We start from the raw sequence: 21,509 nt of genomic DNA, 5'->3' as shown, positions 1-21,509 counted from the left end.
CCTTATGTTCACACACACATTCGAGCAGGGTCTCAACGCAAACAGGCACACATTGTGGGGTACTGTCCTCAGCAGATCAAGCTTCTATCTTGGCTGGTAAGGACCAGCAATGGAGCAGTGTCACTGGGATGCCAGGGCAATCAATTGGGCCAGTCAACTCAGTCAATATGCCAATAAATGGAGAGGGGACAACAATTATCCAGTCCTGTTGAGTACCGACTGTCTGACTGTTGGGCTGATAGCAGCCTAGATTGCCTTCATCAATCAATAAGTAATTTGAGATCACCAGCAGGGACATGTCATTACTCCAGATACTTAAAAGTTTTTTAGACATGTAGTTTCCACACTTAGAACTTGTAGGCTAAAGGAATGAAAAAGATGGGCTTAGAATTTACTTTTACAGTTGACCCTGCTGACACATACGAAAGGTACTTCTTTCTCCCTACATATCAAAACCAAAGGCCATTTTCACTTTCTCTCTGAAGTTCCAATATTTGTTCTCTAAACAGGGTATACCTAAATGACAATGTAAGAAAGCTGTAACTAGTGAAAAAGGCAAGGAAAAGGCCCTGAATTTTATTCCAATGGATGTGTAAACTTCGTATTGTAGTTCAACGCTGAACTAATTGATTGATGAGATGACATTCAAAAAATAATACAGAGCAGCACATTCTATAGAGTTGGAATCATGATTTACATTCGGATCATTTGTTTGAGTAGTCTGAATATGACCTGGTACAGTCCTTCAATTTCTATGCAACAGGACAAAAGAACATTATCTAACACAAGTTTATGATTAAATATGGACTTAGAATGAAGAAGCTTAGAAAAATGACCGAAGTTCAGTTTCCTTCCAACACTACATGAAATTAAAAAATACTTATATCATGAATGAAAATTCCAAACAGCCTAATTAGCTTTTAGGTCATCAGAAATTCTTTCTGAAAAAGCATAACTTTTCAGGAATTTGCAGTACTTTTATGCATTCCTGTGAACAGTATGATCATGTGTTGTTCTATTCCTTCTATCAGACTTGCTCTTGTCAACTTTTCCTGAAATAGTAACCCACATGTGAAAAAGCACAGAGTTGTCTTCAGTTTGAGATATATATATATATTACTCCCACATTAGTAGAGCAATAACATCACAGAGAAATTTTAGTGGGTTGACTTTTCAGCTATCGTTAAGTTATAGAACAACTTTTTAAATAAAAATTCTTTGTTATTTATTCAGATTTTTAAAAAGGCATTATCTAGATAATCACAGGCACAATTTAGCAGACAATCAGGTGATGTCCTGATCAAACTGAGTGGTAATTTTATAGGAAGACCCCAAGTGAGTTTCTGGCCATTGCACGTAAGAACTGAAATTTCTTCATATCTGACTTTCACTTCATAATTACCCTGACTTGTGGGTAGGGTTTTTGATACTTTGAAGTTGTTTGAAAACTCTCAGCTACCAGTGCTGGTTTCAAGTGCAAATGCCTCTAATTAGACAGAGACATTTACAGTGTATACTTAACATTGACTTTTTTTTTTTTTTAAGATTTATTTATTTGTGCATACAGAACTGGGGTACAGGCCAGAGGCTCAGGGGCGGCGAGAGGCTTTACCAGAGACAGAGTGGGGAACAGAACAGGCAGATAGACGAAGTACACTGCTGAGGGGAGCAGCGGGCGGGTCAGGAGAGGTCTGCCACGCCATGTGGTCACCTCCGGGGCAGGCGGGAATCGAACTCATGCGGAAGCGGCTTTAGCTTCTCAGTGCTGTGCTTTAACCCGCTGCGCCACCAGGGAGGGCCAACATTGACATTTTTGAAGAATTATTAAAAGACACTTTTCTCTGATCAAGCTGCTGTGAACTGAACAAGGAGTCAGCAAAGACCAAGTTCCATGAGATTCCCAGCTGCCCCCTCATCCTAGTATTGTCCTGGCTCTGAGCCACTCCAATGTGTGTAGAGAGCTGTTCCTGTCCCTTGCTGGAGGAAGTGTGAATTAGCGTGGACTTTTTCTCCAAAAAGAGAAAATTTGTTACTGTTTGACTGTAAAGATTTTAGTTGAATATAGGTCTACAAGTTATGATCCAAAATTCTACTCCTAAATATATACCTCACAGACGTGTGCACAAAAGCTACGTGCTGTGGGCTCGCCCTGGTGGTGCAACGGGTTAAATCACCTCATTATCAATCTCTCCAAAGCCACTACAGCTTGATCCCCAGCCAGGAAGCTGACCCACATGGCGTGGCAGACCTCTTCTGACCCGCTTGCTGCTCCCCTCAGCAGTGTACTTTGTCAATCTGCCTGTTCTGTCCCCACACGCTCTCTGGTGAATCCTCTCACCCACACCTCTGGCCTGTACCCCAGTTCTGTAAGCATAAATAAATAAATCTTTTCAAAAATGGTAAGTGCTGAAATGTTCACAGCAGCACTATTCACAAAAGCGAAAGCTGGAATAACCCAGCTTTACCAACAGTAGATTGCATGACTAAATCCTACTTTATTCATGCAACTGAATACCACACAACTGTAAGAGTGAATGGACTGCCGTTCTAAACAGATGGATCTTACAAACATAAACTTACTAAAGAAGCAAGAGAGTGAGTCCTACATAATTCCACTTACATGAAGTTCAAGAGAATTTATGATACTGGAAGAACGATGACTTTGGGGAAGGTTGGATTGGCACAGGGGAAGGGGACTTTTTGGTGTGTTCTATGCATCTGGGTGTGAGTAAATGTCTTCACATCAGAGGAAGATGAATGGGCCAGAGTCCTTCATAGCTCTAAAGCACTAGGCTACTCCTGAATGTGTCATCTCAGGCAAGACCTGCACAAGTCCTGTCTCAGGCCTATCACTGCCCATCCTCACTGTATCCATCCTCATGGTATATGCAGGGGATTTAAGTCAGGGAGGGGCTTGTAAAATTCTCTAACAACTGGGATGATTTAAGCTCAGGGTTGCTACTGCAGCACATTTAAAAGGGGGATGTCTCTCGCTAGTGGGGAGCAGATGGGAACAAGCCTCATTGTTAGTTCACAGCCCCGCATCCCTGGCACTTACAGGGTCCCCTCGATGGCCTTTTGCTCCATGGTCACCAGAAATCCCTCTCTTTCCTGGACTTCCCTAAAGTTAACACAAATCAGAACAAGTATTTTAAACAATATCCATAAAAAGAAGGAAACATAGATCTCACCTTCTGCCTGGCTTGCATAATTTCAAATAGTGATATTTTTTCTACTAAACTGGAAAATGAAACAACCAAAAAATAGTTTCAGGCATCATATGAATAATTGAAGAGTGAGCTCAATATGTGCCACAGTGGCGAACTCTGTGTTCCAGACACATTCGTTGTCAAGTTGAGTTTTTACAAGTACTTTATGAACCAGGTATTGCTCATTATCTTTCTCTTAATAAGGTGGCCGTGAGTCAGAGATGATGCCATTTTCCCAACGTGGTTGCATTAGCTAGAAAGTAGGCTTCTGACTCCCCTGCTCCCACTCTAAAGAGCAAGAAGGCAATGCCACGGTGGGTCTCTGTTCTAGATGGCAGTGAGTGGCACAGACCACTACCCTGAACCAGTAACCCGGCCATCAGCTGAGGCCTGTGAGGCAGCTGTCTTTCTTTATAGCCAGAGTTGGCATTTTCCTCTGTGTCCATGCCCTTGGCCATAGCCCTCTGCTGTGCTTTCCAACTGTGGTGGGAGAGATTCTCCACATCTGATACTCTCATGACTTCATTTGGCCTACAGAGCTGGCAGTGTCCCTGCCAAGTTCCAAGTCTAGGCCTCAGGCTCTTGAGCGAGCTTGTGTGTTTCTACTTGCTCCCTTGTGCTTTTGCCTTGACCATGGCAAGGTCATGGCCAACCTGGCCAGATATGCACTAAAGTTCCAGGAGGAAGGAAGAAACACATGGAACAGAGCCCGAAGCCAACCTACAGACACACAAACTTTGCCATGTTCTGTCTAGGTCAGTTGAAACTTTTGAGACAATTACTAAATGTTAAGATATAAAGGTTTATTGCTATGTGAGGTAGAGACTTTCTAGACTGACTGTCTCAGGGCAATTTTGTGGCCCCAGCTCACACAGTTGTTCTACTCCATCCATCACATCTTTAATTCCCAGGACAGTTTTCATGTTGTCCCTTTATTGAATCCCTACCTGGGCTCCATCATCACCCTTCTCTCCTTTTCTTCCAGGAAGACCACTATGACCCTAAAAAAACAAAGAAAAAGTTCAAATGTCCATTTTCTTAGTAAGAAAGGGATCAGAAAGTCCTTTATGTACCAAGAGAAGACTCTACCTGTTCTCCACTTAATCCATCAATCCCGCTTTCCCCAGTTTCTCCCTGTAAAGATGGACATGATCAGAAAAGACTCCTTATATTTATGTGGAGAGAAGTCAAACACAAACAAGAGGTCTAATTTTGGGTGCAATATACAGGCTCTTTATTAGGCTGGCCTTAGCTAATAGCAAAGCTTATTCAGTAATAACAAGTCAACAAATAATGCACATTGCCTGCAATAAAATAAGCAAAATTAAATGAATGGTACTAAAAAAGGTCAACGGAAACTTCATTTGTACAATAGACTAATCTCAAAAATAAAAATAGTTGAAGATAGCATGATGGGTAGGTAAGTAGATGTGTCTGGGCCATACCTCTTGTCCATTTAGTCCCCTGTTTCCCTGAAAATAGAGAATAGTGGTGAGTGCAGGAACACAGGATCAATGTCGAGAAGACTCCACAAAGTCTATGTGACCCTTACCTTAGGCCCTTTGGTACCAGTGCATCCCTTAGAACCTGGCTGCCCCATGGGTCCAGCAGCTCCTCTCTCTCCCTGAGAAAGAACACATACCAGATGAAGGTTTTTTCCCTATGGCATGGTATGGTATGCCTTGGGAATTTACCAAGATTTTTGTTGGAGCAAAGTGTGTAGTTGCTCGTGGTTACAATCCAGAGTTCATGCTTACCAAAAGTAAGAATGGAAGGAAAGAGCTACTCTGATACCAGGCCACTGCTTTGGATCCCACCTGCAAGTTGGCCCGGGTGAGGTAATATCTATGTAAAACAGACGTAGAAACAAAATGGCAACTAAGATGCATTTTCAAGATTTTAGGAGCTATTCCAGGAACAGATGATGACGAATTAGTGAGACATCAGAGAAGAGCTCCAACTATGATATAATCAAGGGTCATGGTTCAGAGGCCAAGATTATTCTTTCGTTTTTCTTAAGCTCAATACAGTTCTTGTTCTTCTTGTCTTGGTAACTCTGCTAGCCTAGAGTCTTATGAGCTAGAAGCATGATGTCATATTCTTCTCTCCCCATGTCTGTCACCAAGATATGTCCTGTCAACGCACTTATGCTAGTGCTGCAAACCAGGATTAGGGCCTCTCTGCTGCGCACCTAGTGGTGTAAGACTGCTCTGCCTGCAACCTTCACCTTATCATCACCCATCATGTTGCTGGTGTGTGCAACATACTCATCAGTTGCACATCAATGCTCAATACCACTTAATGACTGCCGATCAACTGGAAGACACAGTTCTTTTTTCAGGGAGTTTAAGACTCCCAGTGATCCAGGAGTTGCTCCCCATCTCACCCTGCACTCTGTCCTCAGTCATTCTGAGTAAGGGCCCTTCTGTAAGCACACCATTCTTGGACTCAGTTACAAGCCATTGGGCTCACAGTTCTACTATAGTAGAATGTGCTTTCCACAAACTTTGCCTGGAGAAATTTCTATCTGTTCTTCAGATGTCTGCCCCAGATTACCCCTTGTGTGTAGCCTTCACCTCCTGAGCCCTAATGCTCACCAAGGCTATTACTAAGGCTCGTTGATATTTGTTCTTACTGCATTATGCCTCCTATGTAGTCCTTGTAACAACTGGATCCACTGTTAATCTTACTTGCTTTCCACTCTTCTGGAAGTTGAAGTAGGAATCATCTTTTTAAAACCCTTTTTCTTATTTCTAGTGTCTATAAGAAAACCTTTTTCTTATTCAATGTGCCTGGCACGTGACTAGATACTATGCATTTGTGAAATGAAGAATGAATGGGCGATTGCATTTAGAAGTGAGATCATTGATAAATAATGTGGTAAATGCTTAGTATATCACTGGTAAATGAATGGATGGATAGAGGCAGGCAGGCAGGCTGCAAGAAATAACTCCTTGATAAACAAATCGGTGAGCAGGTTTACTAGAGCAAAATGGAGCAGGATGGGGGAAATGGAGGTGACTTGACATCCCTGGTGAAGAGGGTCACGTGTGCATTGACTTTATGGTGCAGTGCAGACGGGGAGGCAGGACACTGGCATGTTCATAAACCTTCCTCCCCAAGGAAGCTCAAGGAAGACTAAAACAGGCCTCCGATTCTGCACTTGTGTGCTTGGAACCCAACATTGTTTGCTTTCCTCTGAACTGACACACACTGCTTCACACGTAGGCAAGTTCTTAGCAACAAACACAACTGGCAAGACTTACTGCAGCGCCCTCCTCTCCCAGGTGGCCTTGGCTGCCTTTAAAGCCTGGGGGTCCCTGGAAGTAAGGAAAGGGGAAAGACATGAGAATTCCATAGAGTGAAAACCAAAGGAAGTCAAGCAAAAATCGTCACACTAAGTTTTACTTTATGTAGAACAGTAAGAGTTTTAAATAAAACAGTCCTCCCTCTACAAGCTAGGCTGTACTGACATACATGAAAAGTAAATGGAGTTTTGATTCTGGGATCCAGATTACTCAAGGGCATATGTGTGTGTGTGAATCATAGTATTATCCATAACGCTCTCTGGGGTTATATATAGTGCTGGAGTTATTTTACAAACACTGAAATGAACACAGCCCTCGTTTCCCCTAATGGACTAGCAATAGCCTCTTTTCATTACAAAAATCCTTTTTAGGATCTATGCTACACATAGAAAAAGAAGCCACACACACTTCTTTCCATTCTTTCTGAATCCTTATATAAAAAAAAAAAACAACTTTACCACTTTCTTGGCGTGAAGTTGAAGCTGTTAGGGAACAATTAGTCTAAAAACTTTCTTCAGGGACACAGCTATGGTGATTTGGAAGTTATGGTGTTATCTATAAATTATCCCAAAATCAAACACGTGTGTAAACAAACAGTATTAAAATCATTATTAAATACATCCATGGCTTGGATTTCATAACATCCAAATCACTTTTTTTTTTTTAAGATTTATTTATCTATGCATACGGAACTGGGGTACAGGCCAGGGGTGCAGGTGCGGTGAGAGGCTTCACCAGAGACAGAGTGGGGAGTAGTACAGCCTGATCTATGAAGTACAGTGCTGAGGGGAGCAGCAGGCAGGTCAGGAGAGGTCTGCCGCACCGTGTGGGTCACCTCTGGGCGGGGATCAAGCTCACGTGGAAGTGGTTTTTGCCTTTTAGTGCTGTGCTGTAACCTGCTACACCACCAGGGAGGGCCTCCGAATCATTTGTTTTTACATAAGGGTATGTATTTTTTTTTTTTGGAGTTGGGAAGTGGATGAATCTGTCATCAGTTATTATTTTTATAACCGACTCGTGTGACAGCCCTTTGGCCTGTCCAGAGCTGAGCAAGGCGCAGGGGTATCTACTGCTGCAACAGGAGATGTGTGTGGTCCGGTCTGCTTCTCCCAGACCAGACAGTGCTCCCGCCTGACGTTCCCAGGCCTGCACCCCTGGGTGTGGAGCAGCCACGAGCTCTCAGCACTCAGGAGAGTCTCACTATTCAGCATGAGAGCTCAGAGTTGACTCTTCCGCATCACTGCCTTCACTGCCAGAGCACTGGGGAATCAAGAATCCTGGCAGCTACTTCTCCCAAGGCTTCTAGTTAAACATTTTTTTCTTTTATAAAGATTGCAGTGGAGCATGCCGATGAAAAACCTTGGCTGGCTAATCTGACACATAAAGAGAGTTCAATAAAGTTACCTCAGAGGCTGTGTCTAGAATTTAAAACCACCCAGCCCTACCTAAAGCCATGTCTGAAAGGCACAGCCTACTCGACTCCAGGGGGCCTGAACCGCAGCCAAAATCACCTTTTTCCCTGGTGACCCAGGTGCTCCCATCACGCCATCTCCCCCGATGCACTTGCAGAACAAACAGCAGCATGTCCTCTCAGCAACATTGACCTTGGGGGGAGGGGAGGAAACGCATCACACTGGGCCTCGGTGGGAACTGCTGCCCAGACAACCCACACCAGCTCGGGGGTGTGGTTCAGAGTCCACCTGCGCATCAGAGGCCGGGCACCATGACAGCGACCACACTCTGGGCCGACCCGGGGAGGGAGACTTCTGCTTTTCCACTGCCCTCTGCACTCTGCATTCTGCACTGCACGATGAAGAGGAAGACAGCATCAATCCTAAGATGCCTTTACATTTGCAAACTGCTATCTGTTTTGCTGGGCCAACTCGACCCACTGCAGACTGATGTGTTGACGTGACTTCCTGTTCCCACGCGAGCGCTGAGCTGGGGTAACTGGTTACCCTTTATCATTCTGCCCCGAATCTGTTCGTCAATCAGATGACTGACAGTGGCTTCCTCTCATTCCTACTTTGTGAAATCTTTATATGCTAGAGGACGCATGCAGTGACCAACGTCACCCCCCCTTGGAACGAAGCCCAATGGCAAACATTTCCAGCACACTTTACTTGTAAAACAGGACTTAAAAAACACCGATTACAGCCACAGTGTTTTAGAAGTGCTTGCTGTGGAGGTGGGAGGTGTGGGGAGAAGAATCTTCTTCACATATTGGCCAAGAAGCCAGTTACATGTTAAAAAAAATGTGAGTTTCATCCAGGATAGTCACTCCCTGAATAAATAACACATTCTGTGGCATTTTTATGATTAATTCATGAGGCTTATCTTTAGGAAAATTCTTTTTAGAGTCAACACCATGCTTTAGTTTAGTGGAGTAGAGTCATCTTTGTTTTGAGAATTTGCTCATCAAAAATCAAGTATGACCAAAAATGAAAATCTTTTGTCATAACAATTTCTTGCTTTAATTTCTTCCTATCATAGAGTGTTTCTTTTCTGACATCAGAAAAAAATTCCCCTGAAAATCTCAGAAAAACTAGTGAAACTTGAAATGTGTGAAATCAAGGAATAATGGCAACAAAATGGATTCTGTGACTTCCTGTCAGATATCAGTTTTCTCTGGATCACCAAAATCCTACAGCATCAAAACTTTTACTACGACCAATAAAAGTAACCTATTTCTAAAGCTGATTTTCTTATTCAGTATTTCATTTAAGAGATATGTACAAACAGAGGTTTGTTTTGAAAAGCAACTTCCTCCTGTGAACTACAAATATAGATGTATTTGTAAATGTAGTAAACAGAAGTCTTCCCATGTAAAAAAGGAATTCCAACTAAACACCCATCTTTTGGAAGTAATTTACCTAACTAAAACACCCAATAAACTATTTAATTACTTACTTTTATACAAATCCCATAGGTGGGACATAGAAGAGACCTTGGAAAGTGTTCTGGTAATGCTGCCTACAATTTTATAAATTACAAGCCAAAGGCAAATTACTAGCCACATGATACGGTGAAAGTGATGCCAAAAAACTTGCTGACACTTCACTCTCTTAAAAAAAAAACACGATGGAGGTACATTGTATGTAGTCACTAGGCTCTAAACAGACCCCACGGCAACGCTCGTGATGAGTAAGACAAGCTTCAGGAGGTCCCTATAGCACAGCGTGGGGAGTCCACAGCTCCCCGCTTGCAGCAGCCCGTTCTCCCTCTGGATGACTCTTAGCGGCAGTCATTCTCCCCCACGGGCCATGCTGCAGGCAGATGCTGGTCTCACACCCTGAACTATATTGAGCGTGGTGCGGGACGCTGCCAGGCTGTAAAGCTCACTGCCTCCTCACATCTCAGACTTTCTCTGGCACTTACATCCTTTGGATGTCACTTGGGCAGGATGGTAGGTGCTTTGTGTGTGTGTTTTTTTTTCCTTCCTTCTTCCACTTTTTTTTTTTTTTCAATCAAGCATGTACATCAGACTTCCCCTGCCAATTCATTCTCCGCTGTCTTTCTTTCAAAACACCCTTATTTTGGCTGTTTGCGCAATCACAAAAACCTCTCTTCAACCCCAAATAAACAAACTCAGTTCAAATTCATAAGCAGAAATATGAAAGCCATACACAGAAACAAATAGAGTACCTAAACTTACCAGCCTTTTCTGAGCAACTTACCAGATGCTTTGACAGTTGGCTCCCCAGATCCCTCATTCCAAGGGTGTGCTGGGTCCTGTACTCAAATCCTTTCCCAAATTCGATGTAGAGAAGATCAGACAGATCACTTGAATCGGTGGCTCCATCCAAAGCAACCGTCAAGAGGGCATTCAGGCCTATTCGACAAAATTTACAATTCCTGGGTGAGATGCTTGGTTATTTCAATTTTCTTTAGCCTTTGTATCAGATTGTTACTCCAGGCAAACAGTGGCAAGAGGGATGCTCAATTTATTGTCTACTTACCCAGCCAAAGGATAAGACAAGTAACAAGAGACAAGACTATAAGCAGAGTACAAAAGGAATTACTATTTTACATGACTAATTAAATAGAAGAAGGGGTAAATTGTAACAGAACTTCTAGTTCCCTCATGATTTGAAGTGAGAGAGTGAGTTAAAAAGGGTCCACAAAGCAGGTTAAGTCTAGAAGAAACTCAGTGTTAAGGAAGGAAAAGTACTGTATTTCTGCCACACAAAGGGATCCTGTTAAGCTTATCATAAATAGTCTCAATTCCCTATCCCAGACCCATCGAGCCAGAATCTGTGTTTAAATAAAATCCCCAGTGATTTGTATACATACTCAAGACTGAGAAGCTCAGCTCTAAATGAAATCATACGGCATCAAAAATCCAAGGTAGCACAAGAAAATAAGAGACATTACCAAGCAGTTAAAAGCAAATGACATGTAATCATCCAGAGCTTTGGGATTTACACACCAAAATATTTCAAAGATAACTTTTAGATACTACAAAACAAATGAGTGCATCTAGATGTGGTGCAGATAGACACAATGGAATACTACTCAGTGATCAAAAATGATAAACTCATGCTATTTGTGCCAAAATGGATGGAGTTGAAAGGGATTATCTTCAGTGAAATAAGTCAGGAGAAAAAAGAAATTCTGGATGGTTTCACTTATATCTGGTATATAAAGAGCCCAGACAAAGGAACAGGAACAAGACAAAACTTCCAAGCTGACCACAGATCTGAGGCTCCAGTGACAATTTTAGGTTTTCATCTAGACAAATCAACCCCAGAGCCCACACTCAAAGGACACTTTAGTAGCCAACATGTAGCAAGGACATAACCATAAAGAACAACCCTGAAGTGGAAGACATTTAGTTTCATGAAGGCCTGACTCTACTGGCAGGTGTTTTCTCATCTTCAAATGAATAAAAAGTCTTTGGATGGGACTTGGAAATCTGTGGGTTAGAACAGATCCAGAAGTGTTCTCTTGACTAAGAAGTAAGAAGGCCGCCTTATTTTATCTGAGTTTATGTGTTATGAATGAAGTGAGGGCTTAGATAATACAGTTTACAATATGTGAGGGAAACTTGGGTCCTAGGAGAGCCCAGCTGAGTGGCTGATGTGGGACACAGGAAGAAACCTAGAAATGGCATCACCAGCTTGTCCAGTTTGCTGAAGTTTCCTATTTTTCATGCTCATGATGACAGTTTCTGGCTTTTCTCAAGCAAACAAATGTTTGTCGCTCTCCCCAGAATGAGAATGAGGGAGAAAAGAGATGGTGGGGTTGGCCAGGAGATGCCATGAGGAATATGGAGTTCATCTGCTGGAGTTTGGTGATCTGGAGAAGGCACACTGGTGGGCCAATTAATAAGAAGAAAAATCTTAAATTTGATTTTTCTTGTAAGTTCCAGGAAATGTAAAAATTTAAGACTTAGAGAACTATGGGTTGTTGATTTGCAGGAAATACGCATATAATTGTCATCTGTAGCTGTTTTTCTCATCAGAATGGGGGACTCCAATCCTGCCCCTTCAGAGTCATCCAATAAATGAGTAAGATGATCTGGAATACAGTTTTCAATTCCAAACAACGAATTAATGAAGAAAAGATTTCAAAAAATTGGGAGAACAAAGAATCTTTGACTAGACCCTAGAGTAGTCGATTTTCAAAATTAAGAAACTAATTCACACAAGTGCCCCTCCACAAGGGTGATTCATAAAACGACATCTACCTGGGAAGATTCTTCTCCCCTATCTCCACTCTTTCTGTGACAACTGCGGTTGATGTGCTTCTGAACTTGGCCTCCACTTAGATTCTAGGACTCACCATCAACAGAAGTCTTGTAGGTAATGTCTCACCCACAGCGAGAGCCACTTCACACTTGAAAGAATGTTCTACCCATTACCTCTTAGCTCCCACAAAGATCCTAAACTTGAGGATATTCAAAATCTACCTTGTGAACTTGAAAACTCACTCACTAGATTTTTTTCTTGAGAATAGGAAGAAAAAAACAATCTTGAAATCTGGATGTTCAGAGAGAAAATGCCAACACCTACCAATGTCTAGAAGAGGTGTGTCTTTTCCGCATAAAAGAACACCTGAAGAAGACTTGCCCACTCCAACTGAGCACCTGAGGGTTTTGTTCTGTCTTCATCACACAGTCCATGAGAGCTCACGAAAAATGCCATGACTTGATAAAGATCAGAGCTTGAGATACGGGTTTGAAGGCACACAACTTATTGGGGAAGTGCCCTCAGAAGAGAGGGCGAAGGAAGTAGGACAGGGTGAGGGAAGGGGCTGAGCAACACAGTTGGGTTGGGTTCGAGTTTCAAGATCCCACAGGAACTGGAGAATAAACTGAACCAGAAAATGGTGCCCCATTGAGGCAAAGCACTAAATCTTTTGACCTTTACCTGCTGCCTAGGGAATAACCTATTAGGTGAGGAGGTCCCCTGGGCCAAGGCAATTCCTCAGGGAAGAGCTGTTAGCAGCCACACTCAGTCGCTGGAGGAGGGAGACACTGGCAGAAAGAGGGCTTGGGTGGAGCACCCCACTTCCAGGAAAATATTTCTAATTTTAATCAAACCACAACATGTGGGGGCATTTTTCTCCCACTGATTCATATTTTAGCTAAGAAATGAGAGTAAGTCGGGCTGCACATTGGTTTCCAAAGCCCAGAGCCTGGTGCCAGGGCTTTAAAATCACCAACATCACACTCAGTCCAGAAGGAGCAGATTAGAAAGCCCCACAATGGGAATAAATGGATCCGACAACACTGGCAGCTCTTCTCAGAGGAGCAGAAGCAAAGAACCTAACTCTTCCTCCTTGGTCAGGGAGAAATGCAATGTTCATTTTGGCTGATGTGAAAGCAGCAGCAACATCAGATAAAAGGGGTGAAGGAGACAGAATATTCTCCAGGAAAATTTAGGAAGAAGAAACACAGTCCTCTCAGAGAAAGGCCAGGACTTTGCATTCAGCACTGCTGCAAGCACACAGGACGGGCGGGGCAAAGCAGATCTCAAACTGTTCTGAGAACTAATTTGCTTGCCAAGTGCATCCACAGCACAAGGCTTGGCAAATTCAGGGTTATTTAAGAGCCTGGAGACCAAAGAGCCAGACTGGTCCTGAATTACAAAGTTAACGAACGTCCCTTTCCCACTCTTCCCCACGCTCAGTACCTTCTTTCCGCAGTTGTTCAGATTTCAGCTCTAGGTTTTCAATATCTTCATCCACCCCATCTGAAAATAAAAGAACCACCTAGGGGAAGTATTCAAAAAAAGAAAAATGAGTAAGGAGGTGGTCATCGCAACCACAGGACCAACAAATAAAATCAAACCCAGGTACCTTTCCTCGGGCGGCTGATTTATTCTGAAAGGCATCCCAGAGCGAGCTTAGGAGGTGCACATCGAGAAGAGATGGTCCCTTCACTGTTACATCCTTCAAGCTGTTCAGTATGTTCTCACTGTAGATCTCAAACTTGGGTGCAAACTTGTCCCTGGCATTGGTCACTTGAAAGGCCACACTAACCTGAGTCTCAGTGCCCACTTCACAACTCACCCCATTGAGGGAGCTGATGGCACGTAAGATATCTGGAAGGTAAGTTTGCATCCAGGGCTGACCTTCAAGGAGAGTTTGGCCACTCTGCTGAGTTGAGATGTCAAATCCCACCACCACATCCATGAAGCAACCTAGGAGGCAAAGGAAAATTGTGTCTTGTTAGATCGTCCTATAGCTTTACTTGATCTGGATGCCAGGTCTGAATCAGGGACTTGGAATTCCTATTCTATTCCAGCTGTAAAGTGAGCAGACAAGGGAAAGCTTGAGTGAAAAATGCAATGATGTTTATTAAAACCTGTGAACGTGGAGGTATATATTATGATGTTTTTAGATGATGGTATAAAATCTAGATGATTCTATAAAACATTCTGAAAGATTTAATTAAGGCCACTAAAGAAGTCACACCAGCTTATTTAAATCTCTCTCAAGTTTCTAGAGGCTAATAATCTAAAATAGGAAACTCTTGTCATGCACTTATCAGTTGAGGTGATCCAACAAATTTTAAGTAATGATGGCTATAAAGAAAATATAAAAACATTTGAGTAGAGTCATGTAGAAAATATAAATCACTAAAAACTTTCTAAGTTAGGCATGCTTGTGATGCTTTTTACTTCTAAAAGAATTTGTGATCCCTCTTTGTTTTCTAACATCCTCTCAGAAAAGGAAAAAGAAAATAATAAGAGACACTTTGAAACCGTACCTAGCTTAAATTCTACAAGTGGAGAAAGGGCCACCAACAGACCCACGTTCACCCAGTCAAAGCCACTGCCATCTGGGGGTTCAAGAGATGCTGCATCAATGGAATACTATTCAGCAATCAAAAACAAGCCAGAAAGAAAAAGAAAAAAATCAGATGGTTTCATTGATCGGAAGCATATAGGGGAACCAAATGAGGCATCAGGGAAAGATAATAACCATAACAAAGCAAACAAAAACAAGCAGACAGCTCTAAATCAGAGACATTCTGCAGGGGAGGAGGAGAGAGAGGACTCGACATGAGGGAGGAAAGAACACAAGGGACTGTGGTGGTGGTGCACTGACAGAGGGAATTCTATGGGGACTACACCTGAGAAAAGAAAGCCAATGTTTAAAAAAGAAAAAAAGATGTCAAATATCTATAAATAAAGAGAGGCTGGATTCAGAATTCTTTGTTTTCATGGTCAAGGTGAGTCAGTTAAGCACTGGGGAAACTGGCAGCTAATCAGAGAAGGGTAAAATCATATGAGATATAAATTCTTTCAAGAACTCTTTGGCTAATACCCTTAATCTTTTCCAGAATATTCAACACGTACAGCCTCCATAAATGGAAAACAAAACAAACAAACAAAAGGGGAGGAGAGTATATATTTTCATCTGTTTTGTTTAGACAAGCAGTCTTTCAGATTCGTGCAGTGTGGACGCTTGCCTGTGCTGTCTCCACACACAGCAGTCAGCTGAACGTTTGTAAATCTCTGAGAAGAAAACAAAGGCTAGTAACTTGATTTTCTTTTTAATGAGTTGGGTGGAGGACAATAAAAACCTTATTTGATCATCAATTTTCATCATGAGATTCAGGGTAAATCAATGTGCCATAAAGTATCTGGACACTGCTTTTATGTTTTTGCTGGAAAAAAAAAATCTCTTCTCAGCTGTTTAGAAGGCAGAAGAGAAACATCAGAGTTCATCCTCTCCAGGGTTCTTCTTCAGCCTTCATCCTTTTCTGTCTATTTGAGATGGAAAAGTTCCACTCCTGGGTGAACACTGTGTCAAGTTCTGAACAGAAAACCATTCAGGAGCCAAGATAAGTCACTGCCTTTAGGAAAACAGTCTTTTGTGGAGAAAAACTAAACACAGGCAGAATTGTCAAAGTGAGATGCTGTTTACCCTGGGAAGGGTCCCCTGTAGTCACCTAGACTACTGGTAGTTGAGACCCGGTGTTCAGGTCTTTGTATTTATTTAACTGATTCAAATCAACAAACGATTCCATAATAATGTGACCAGAGGGCTGGAATTTGGGGATCAGGTCTAGAGGCAGCAGCTACGCATCTAACCATGAGTAAGCAGTTCCTACTAATCAAGGAGGCTCCAGGGAGCCCTTCAAAGTTAACAAGAGGTTAAGTCAGCTAGACAAAGGCTAAAAGTAGATTTCCAAAGAATGATGACGAAGGGTTAAACTAGGATATCAAGAATGGGAGTTGTAATGAGATAATAAATGTGAGGGAAATTAAGATGGGAATCCCCATGACTGGGGAGGGGCACACTAGCATGGGAGGCCTTGGTGGCTTCTGCAGAGGCTCCAACAGTAGCTGGGGAGGACGAGGATCCAGGCTGGAGTCTCACAGCTCAGGGAGGCAAGGCCAAGACCAACAAGCAATCTGAGATCGCTACTTAAGGGGTCAAAACCCCTCAAGGACGAAGCAAAAGCAGACCCTCGCTGGCCAGCAGGCCAGTCATTTGTCACCACAAGGATTACAATGGACAGGTTGGTCTGGGTGTTAAGTGCCCCAAGGCGACAGCCACTGCCACTTAAGGCACCATCATCCTGGCCCAGCTCTCTCTTCACCATTTCCATTTGACGCTCCAGGGGACAAAGTGTGGCAACGCCCCACCATCTCTTACAAGGTGGCTGGCCTCTGTGGCTCTGTGCTGACACGTCACCCCTGCCCCCAGGGCAACTGCAAGGTCTCAGCACCTGCGCCCAAGAAGTTGCTGCCATATCTGGGTCAGAGGCTGCACACCAGCCAGGACCACCAGAAGTGCCAAGGCACTTCTGATACCATCTCCAAGACCTACAGAGTATCCAAGACACTACCTCTGGTAAGAGACTGTCTTCCAGTCTTCCTGTCAGGAATTCGCTGACCATCTCACCTTATAAAGACCCACACAGACTCTGCACAGAGGACCTAGGCTCCAGCTGTGGCCACCAGAGTTTTTATATAAGAGAAGTAAACTGAATTAAGCCTGGTTTAAAAATGAAATAGGCTGACATTAAACATACCGCATATTCCAAATTTTCTTGGTCTATGACTTCATGGGTCACAGACAGTCTAGGTCAGGTTATATAGTTTTGAGCCCTACATCCCTCACTTATAATTGGGAATAAGAATACAAATACAGGGTTTGGGGAAAATTGAATGAGCTAAAGCATTTGACATGCCTAGTGCCTCTTGCTCCGCACTTCATCGATGCTTAAAAAATACGTAGTCACTTTCCCTGTGTGTTCAGGCAGCTTATCTCCCTTCCACAAGTATTGAACCAGTGTTCAGCTCTAGAAACTCAAAGATTTAGCTTTAGGGTGAGAAAAGCAAGGACACTGACTCTTCCAAACTGAGACATTTAACAAGCAAAACCAGATGTGCAGTCTCTCAGTCTGGTTTGCTTTGACCCTTGCCAAGCTACTGTCTTATTGCTTTGGTTTGGGATTTATAATTTAAGAGGAACTGGCACTGCTAGTGTATTTGTGCATGCCTTTGAAGCTTTATCAGTGTTTACGACAGCCCCATCAGTCCTCATGCCTCAGCTTGGCAACCAAGGACTCACATTCTCACTTGCTGGAGGAACAGCTTCAATCTCTCTTAACCCAGAGCACTTTCCTTGTCTACTTTGTTTATTCTTTAGGCTCAAAACTTTCCTTGAAAGGTAACGCACTGCCTGGAGTATGCACTCTTGGTTTGGACTTTGCCTGTGACTTTTGTATTCTCTCAGTCAGTGCAAGATGGTCCAGAGATCATTTTTATCCTAGTAATTGGAATTGGGTCTTTCATGTGAAATAGGAAACTAATGTGGACAGTTTGGCTAGGGCTACTAAACACATTCCAAAGCATGGGAGATGTGAAGCAGGCTTAGTCCCTAAATGATTATGGGGCACTTAACCTTTAACCTGTACACTGGGTTTTAATAAAAGTTGGACTTGGAAAATTTTTGGAGAGCTTTGGGCAAGCTGGGAGGTCTCTCAGCACATACTCAATTACACACACACACACACACACACACGCAGTCGGGAAGTCATTTCTCTCTGTGAGAAAGCGAGAAGCCTCAAGAGATAATTTGGAGAGGTCTCAAACCTAAAGAAAAAGAAATCGGGTGGCATGCTACCCTCCCCCCAGAGGAAAGGCAGCCACACTCGAGGGGAGGGCTCCTGGTGTTCTGGGGGGGAAATAGAGCTGTTGTTGCTCCTATGGAGTTGATAAAGCCTCGTGTAAGAAAGTGCTCTCAAGGGCAGCTCTGACCTCCTGCCCAAGAAGGCTGCTAAGAAAGCTACAGACAGATCACAGCAGAATAAGCTGCCAAGCATTCTCAGAACAGTTTGGAATCACCTTTGCTAAGGTCCCAGATGCTGAGGAAGGCACCAGACCAACTGCACTCAGATGAGCCTCCTCACAGGAATTGTGGCAGTGAGCTCCTGCGACAGATGTGCAGGGGGGTAGAGGGGTGGGAGTGGGGTCATCTTTGTGCTCACGAATCCACCCAGTGTAGACATGGGTTATCGTCACAGAAAACCAAGTTCTTGCAAGTGGCATCAAGGAAAATATTTTCTGTACTACTTTAGTTCTTTTCCCAGCCCACTGTGGAGAGGCCAGAGACCCAAGTCAGCCAGAAGGAAGCAGGATCTGGGAGAAGGGGTGTGGGGTACAAGCGGCCGCCGGAATAGCAGGTCCGCGTGCCAACCACTTGCAGCCTCTTCTCTAGCAGGTGAGCAGGTGTCGGGCTGGAAAGTGGAGTAAACCTGAAAGAAGCTTGACATTTCTATAATTACCCTGGAATGGACACTTAATCACCAAGAAAAGGTTCACTTATTTCCTGAAAGTGACCAGGAGTGAGGGAAGGGTGGGCCCAGGGATAAAGGCAGAGTCAGGGGCGACTCCAATGCAGTGACTTTGTAATTTTATCCCAGGCATCATGCCTATGCAAAGCCCAGCTTAAACTGGCATTTTCTCACTTAACCTTTGGAGCTAGGTGCTGCTTGGCATTCATGCTTCACAGATGAGGAAATTTCTAGCCTGGCTGACTGTGTCTCAAGCTGCCTCTTAATCATCACATCCTTTTCCCATGGCTGCTGAGAATCCGGGGTTAATGTTCACCATGGAGATGATACAGGATAAACAGCCAACCCATCTGCACTTTTAGAAAAAGAGAAACATGTACCCTTCCTTTAAGACCTTTCCTCCCATCTGTTGGAAAAATGTTTCAGTGTGTAAATTTTTAAGGAGATATTTACTGGCTTCTGCATGAAGTTTCATATTAAAGCGATGACCTCTAAGGACTGGCCTCTGTGCGGACAGCACAGCACTCGGCGGCCCTACGGGCCCCACTGCCAGGCGACCAGTCTTTCAAAGTTGATGCCTTTTGGACACGTTCTATGCCTCTAAAACCAACCAATCAGATTATGAACAATCTGGTTTTCTCCCACCTTCTGAAGCAGCGGCCTCCCTCTTCACAAAAGGGGCCTTTGTCCCCAGGAGGCAGGGAGAAGAAAGCCAGGTTCCTAGAAGCTCTGTTTCTCAACCTGCAAAATATACTTAACTATGAAAAGTTCAATTTGAAAGCTACAGACAGATCTAAGCGCTCCCGCCAGCCTTTGGGGAAAGCCACGGACTCGAGACAAGCCTTAGCTGCAGGTGGGGGAGGGACAGATAGGAGAGACGTATTAGATACTCACTGCTCTCTCCTCCCGAGGTACAGATGTTGCGAACTACCCTTTTCTTGACCTTTTTCAGTTCATCGAAGTTATGGACAGTCAGCTTCTTCTCCGCGCTGCCGGTGATCTGCACGAGCTGCTGGTCGTCCACACTCCCGATGCCCACAGTGTAGATGTCGATCCCCTTGTGTCTCAGGTCTTCCGCTGCTGGAGCCACCTCGTCCTGGGACTGGCCGTCCGTGAGCACCAGCAACACCTGCGGGGTACCTGCATTTATCCGGCTGCCCGAGTTGGGCAGGAAGTACCGGCCCACACGGCGGAGGGCGGCGCCAATGTGTGTGTTCCCGAAGATCTGTTTGATGTTTTCAATCTGATTTGAGATCTGCTTTTTGCCTATGAACGTCCTCAAGGAAAACTCTTCCTGGTAGGTGTGGCTGAACTGGGCCACGCCAATGTGCACTCGATCAATACTGACATCAAAGTCCTCAACAATGGAGACCAAGAACTTCTTCATCTTGCTGAAGTCATTTGTGCCAATACTAGTTGAGCCGTCCATGAGGAAAACCAGATCGACCTTTTCAATGTCACAATCTATGAGGGAAAGAAAGACAACGAGACATCAGACGGCTATTCTTCCCTTAACCTACTGAGTAAAGTGAATGTTGGCCTCTGTGCAGAAGCGACATTCCTGAAGGGGGTTTCACTGTGTGTGCCCTCTGGCGGGCACATTAATTGGAGAGGAAATCAAGACAGTTCATGTGAACCACTCTGTATCCTGTGATGCTCCTCTTGGCTGTCTGTTAGGTCTTATCCCACTTTCTTTTTTGAAAGGCCAGAAAGCTGGGGATGGGGCTACAGGGGGCATTTTCTCCCTGCCATCCGGTCTCCCCAAGACAGTGATGGCACAGCAAGGAAAACTGAAGCAACAAAGGCCACTCACTGAGACAAGACAGCCTGCTCTACCGACTTGTCCCCGGCTGGCTGAGCCAACAAGGACTTTTCTAGTTTCTTAGGAAAAGTTGAAGGGAGGTTTTAAAATCATGACTTCTGTATCGAGTCAGTTTTTCCTTATATAAACCCCACTTCTGTGCCACAGGCTAACATATTTTTTGAAAATGTTATTTTTGATCAGTGGAGTATAGTTTCAGAGAGGCTTCTCTTGTAACAACACAGCAGACACAAAACAAATGGCCAGAGAATGAGTTATGCTTGGCACAAGCTCATGGGTGCCTTTGCATGCTGGTAAACATTAGCATTTCCTTGAGTTCCTGGAGACCTGACCAGAACTTAATTCTCATTCTAGTTTCAGAAGAGATGAAAGGTGTCTTGAGATTCCTGCTGTCAAGATAAGCAAGGAACAGGCAGAAATGATAAACAGATCCTTCAGGAACTGGTTAACTCAATGCATTCCTGTTTTGATTCAAGTAAAGGAAATAAAGTACTTTTATTTTGGTCCAAGGGAGAAATTTCAATATAAAAATTCATGGGGCTTGAACAGTGAACTTGAAAGAGGACAGATGGAATTTTAGGCATTGGCTAACAAGAGGTAAAAGGTAGTTTCCAGTAAGACTCAGATTTTGTTGATTTTGTGAAATGAAAGAATAGGCATTGTATTCTAAAGAAGCCATATGAAAGCCAGAAAAGTCAAGACGTTTTTGGAAAGGAACCGCACCAAGATGTTGGAATCCTGCATTAGAAGCAATTGATCACATGAAGATTTAGTAAAAACACAAAGGGATTGTAGCCTCCTTTTGAAAGAATGGTATAAAATGGTAGCTGGAGGAAAGGATGAATACACATCTATTGCCATGAACAAATGTGACAATGTAATCTCCAGGTTCCAAATTGGCATGGGGAAGT

The 21,509-nt window shown here is 43.6% G+C and overlaps 1 protein-coding gene across 1 annotated transcript in view; it reads right to left on the bottom strand.

The window, feature by feature from the left end:
• Positions 1-21,509, bottom strand: part of COL6A6 (collagen, type VI, alpha 6) — a 79,915-nt gene that overhangs the window by 46,187 nt on the left and 12,219 nt on the right. The window contains exons 7-17 of the mRNA XM_004692190.2: positions 19,671-20,240; positions 13,820-14,163; positions 13,654-13,732; positions 10,195-10,349; positions 8,029-8,121; positions 6,476-6,529; positions 4,762-4,833; positions 4,655-4,681; positions 4,299-4,343; positions 4,157-4,210; positions 3,059-3,121 (exon numbers count right to left, since the gene is read on the bottom strand). Of these exons, the coding sequence (XP_004692247.2) occupies positions 3,059-3,121; positions 4,157-4,210; positions 4,299-4,343; positions 4,655-4,681; positions 4,762-4,833; positions 6,476-6,529; positions 8,029-8,121; positions 10,195-10,349; positions 13,654-13,732; positions 13,820-14,163; positions 19,671-20,240 (1,556 nt within the window). The remainder of the gene's footprint in view (positions 1-3,058; positions 3,122-4,156; positions 4,211-4,298; positions 4,344-4,654; positions 4,682-4,761; positions 4,834-6,475; positions 6,530-8,028; positions 8,122-10,194; positions 10,350-13,653; positions 13,733-13,819; positions 14,164-19,670; positions 20,241-21,509) is intronic.

Source organism: Condylura cristata, unplaced genomic scaffold (genome assembly GCF_000260355.1).
Source record: "Condylura cristata isolate star-nosed mole 26May11 unplaced genomic scaffold, ConCri1.0 scaffold00033, whole genome shotgun sequence".
NCBI classification, from domain to species: Eukaryota; Metazoa; Chordata; class Mammalia; order Eulipotyphla; family Talpidae; genus Condylura; species Condylura cristata.
This window is presented reverse-complemented; position numbering and strand designations above follow the sequence as displayed.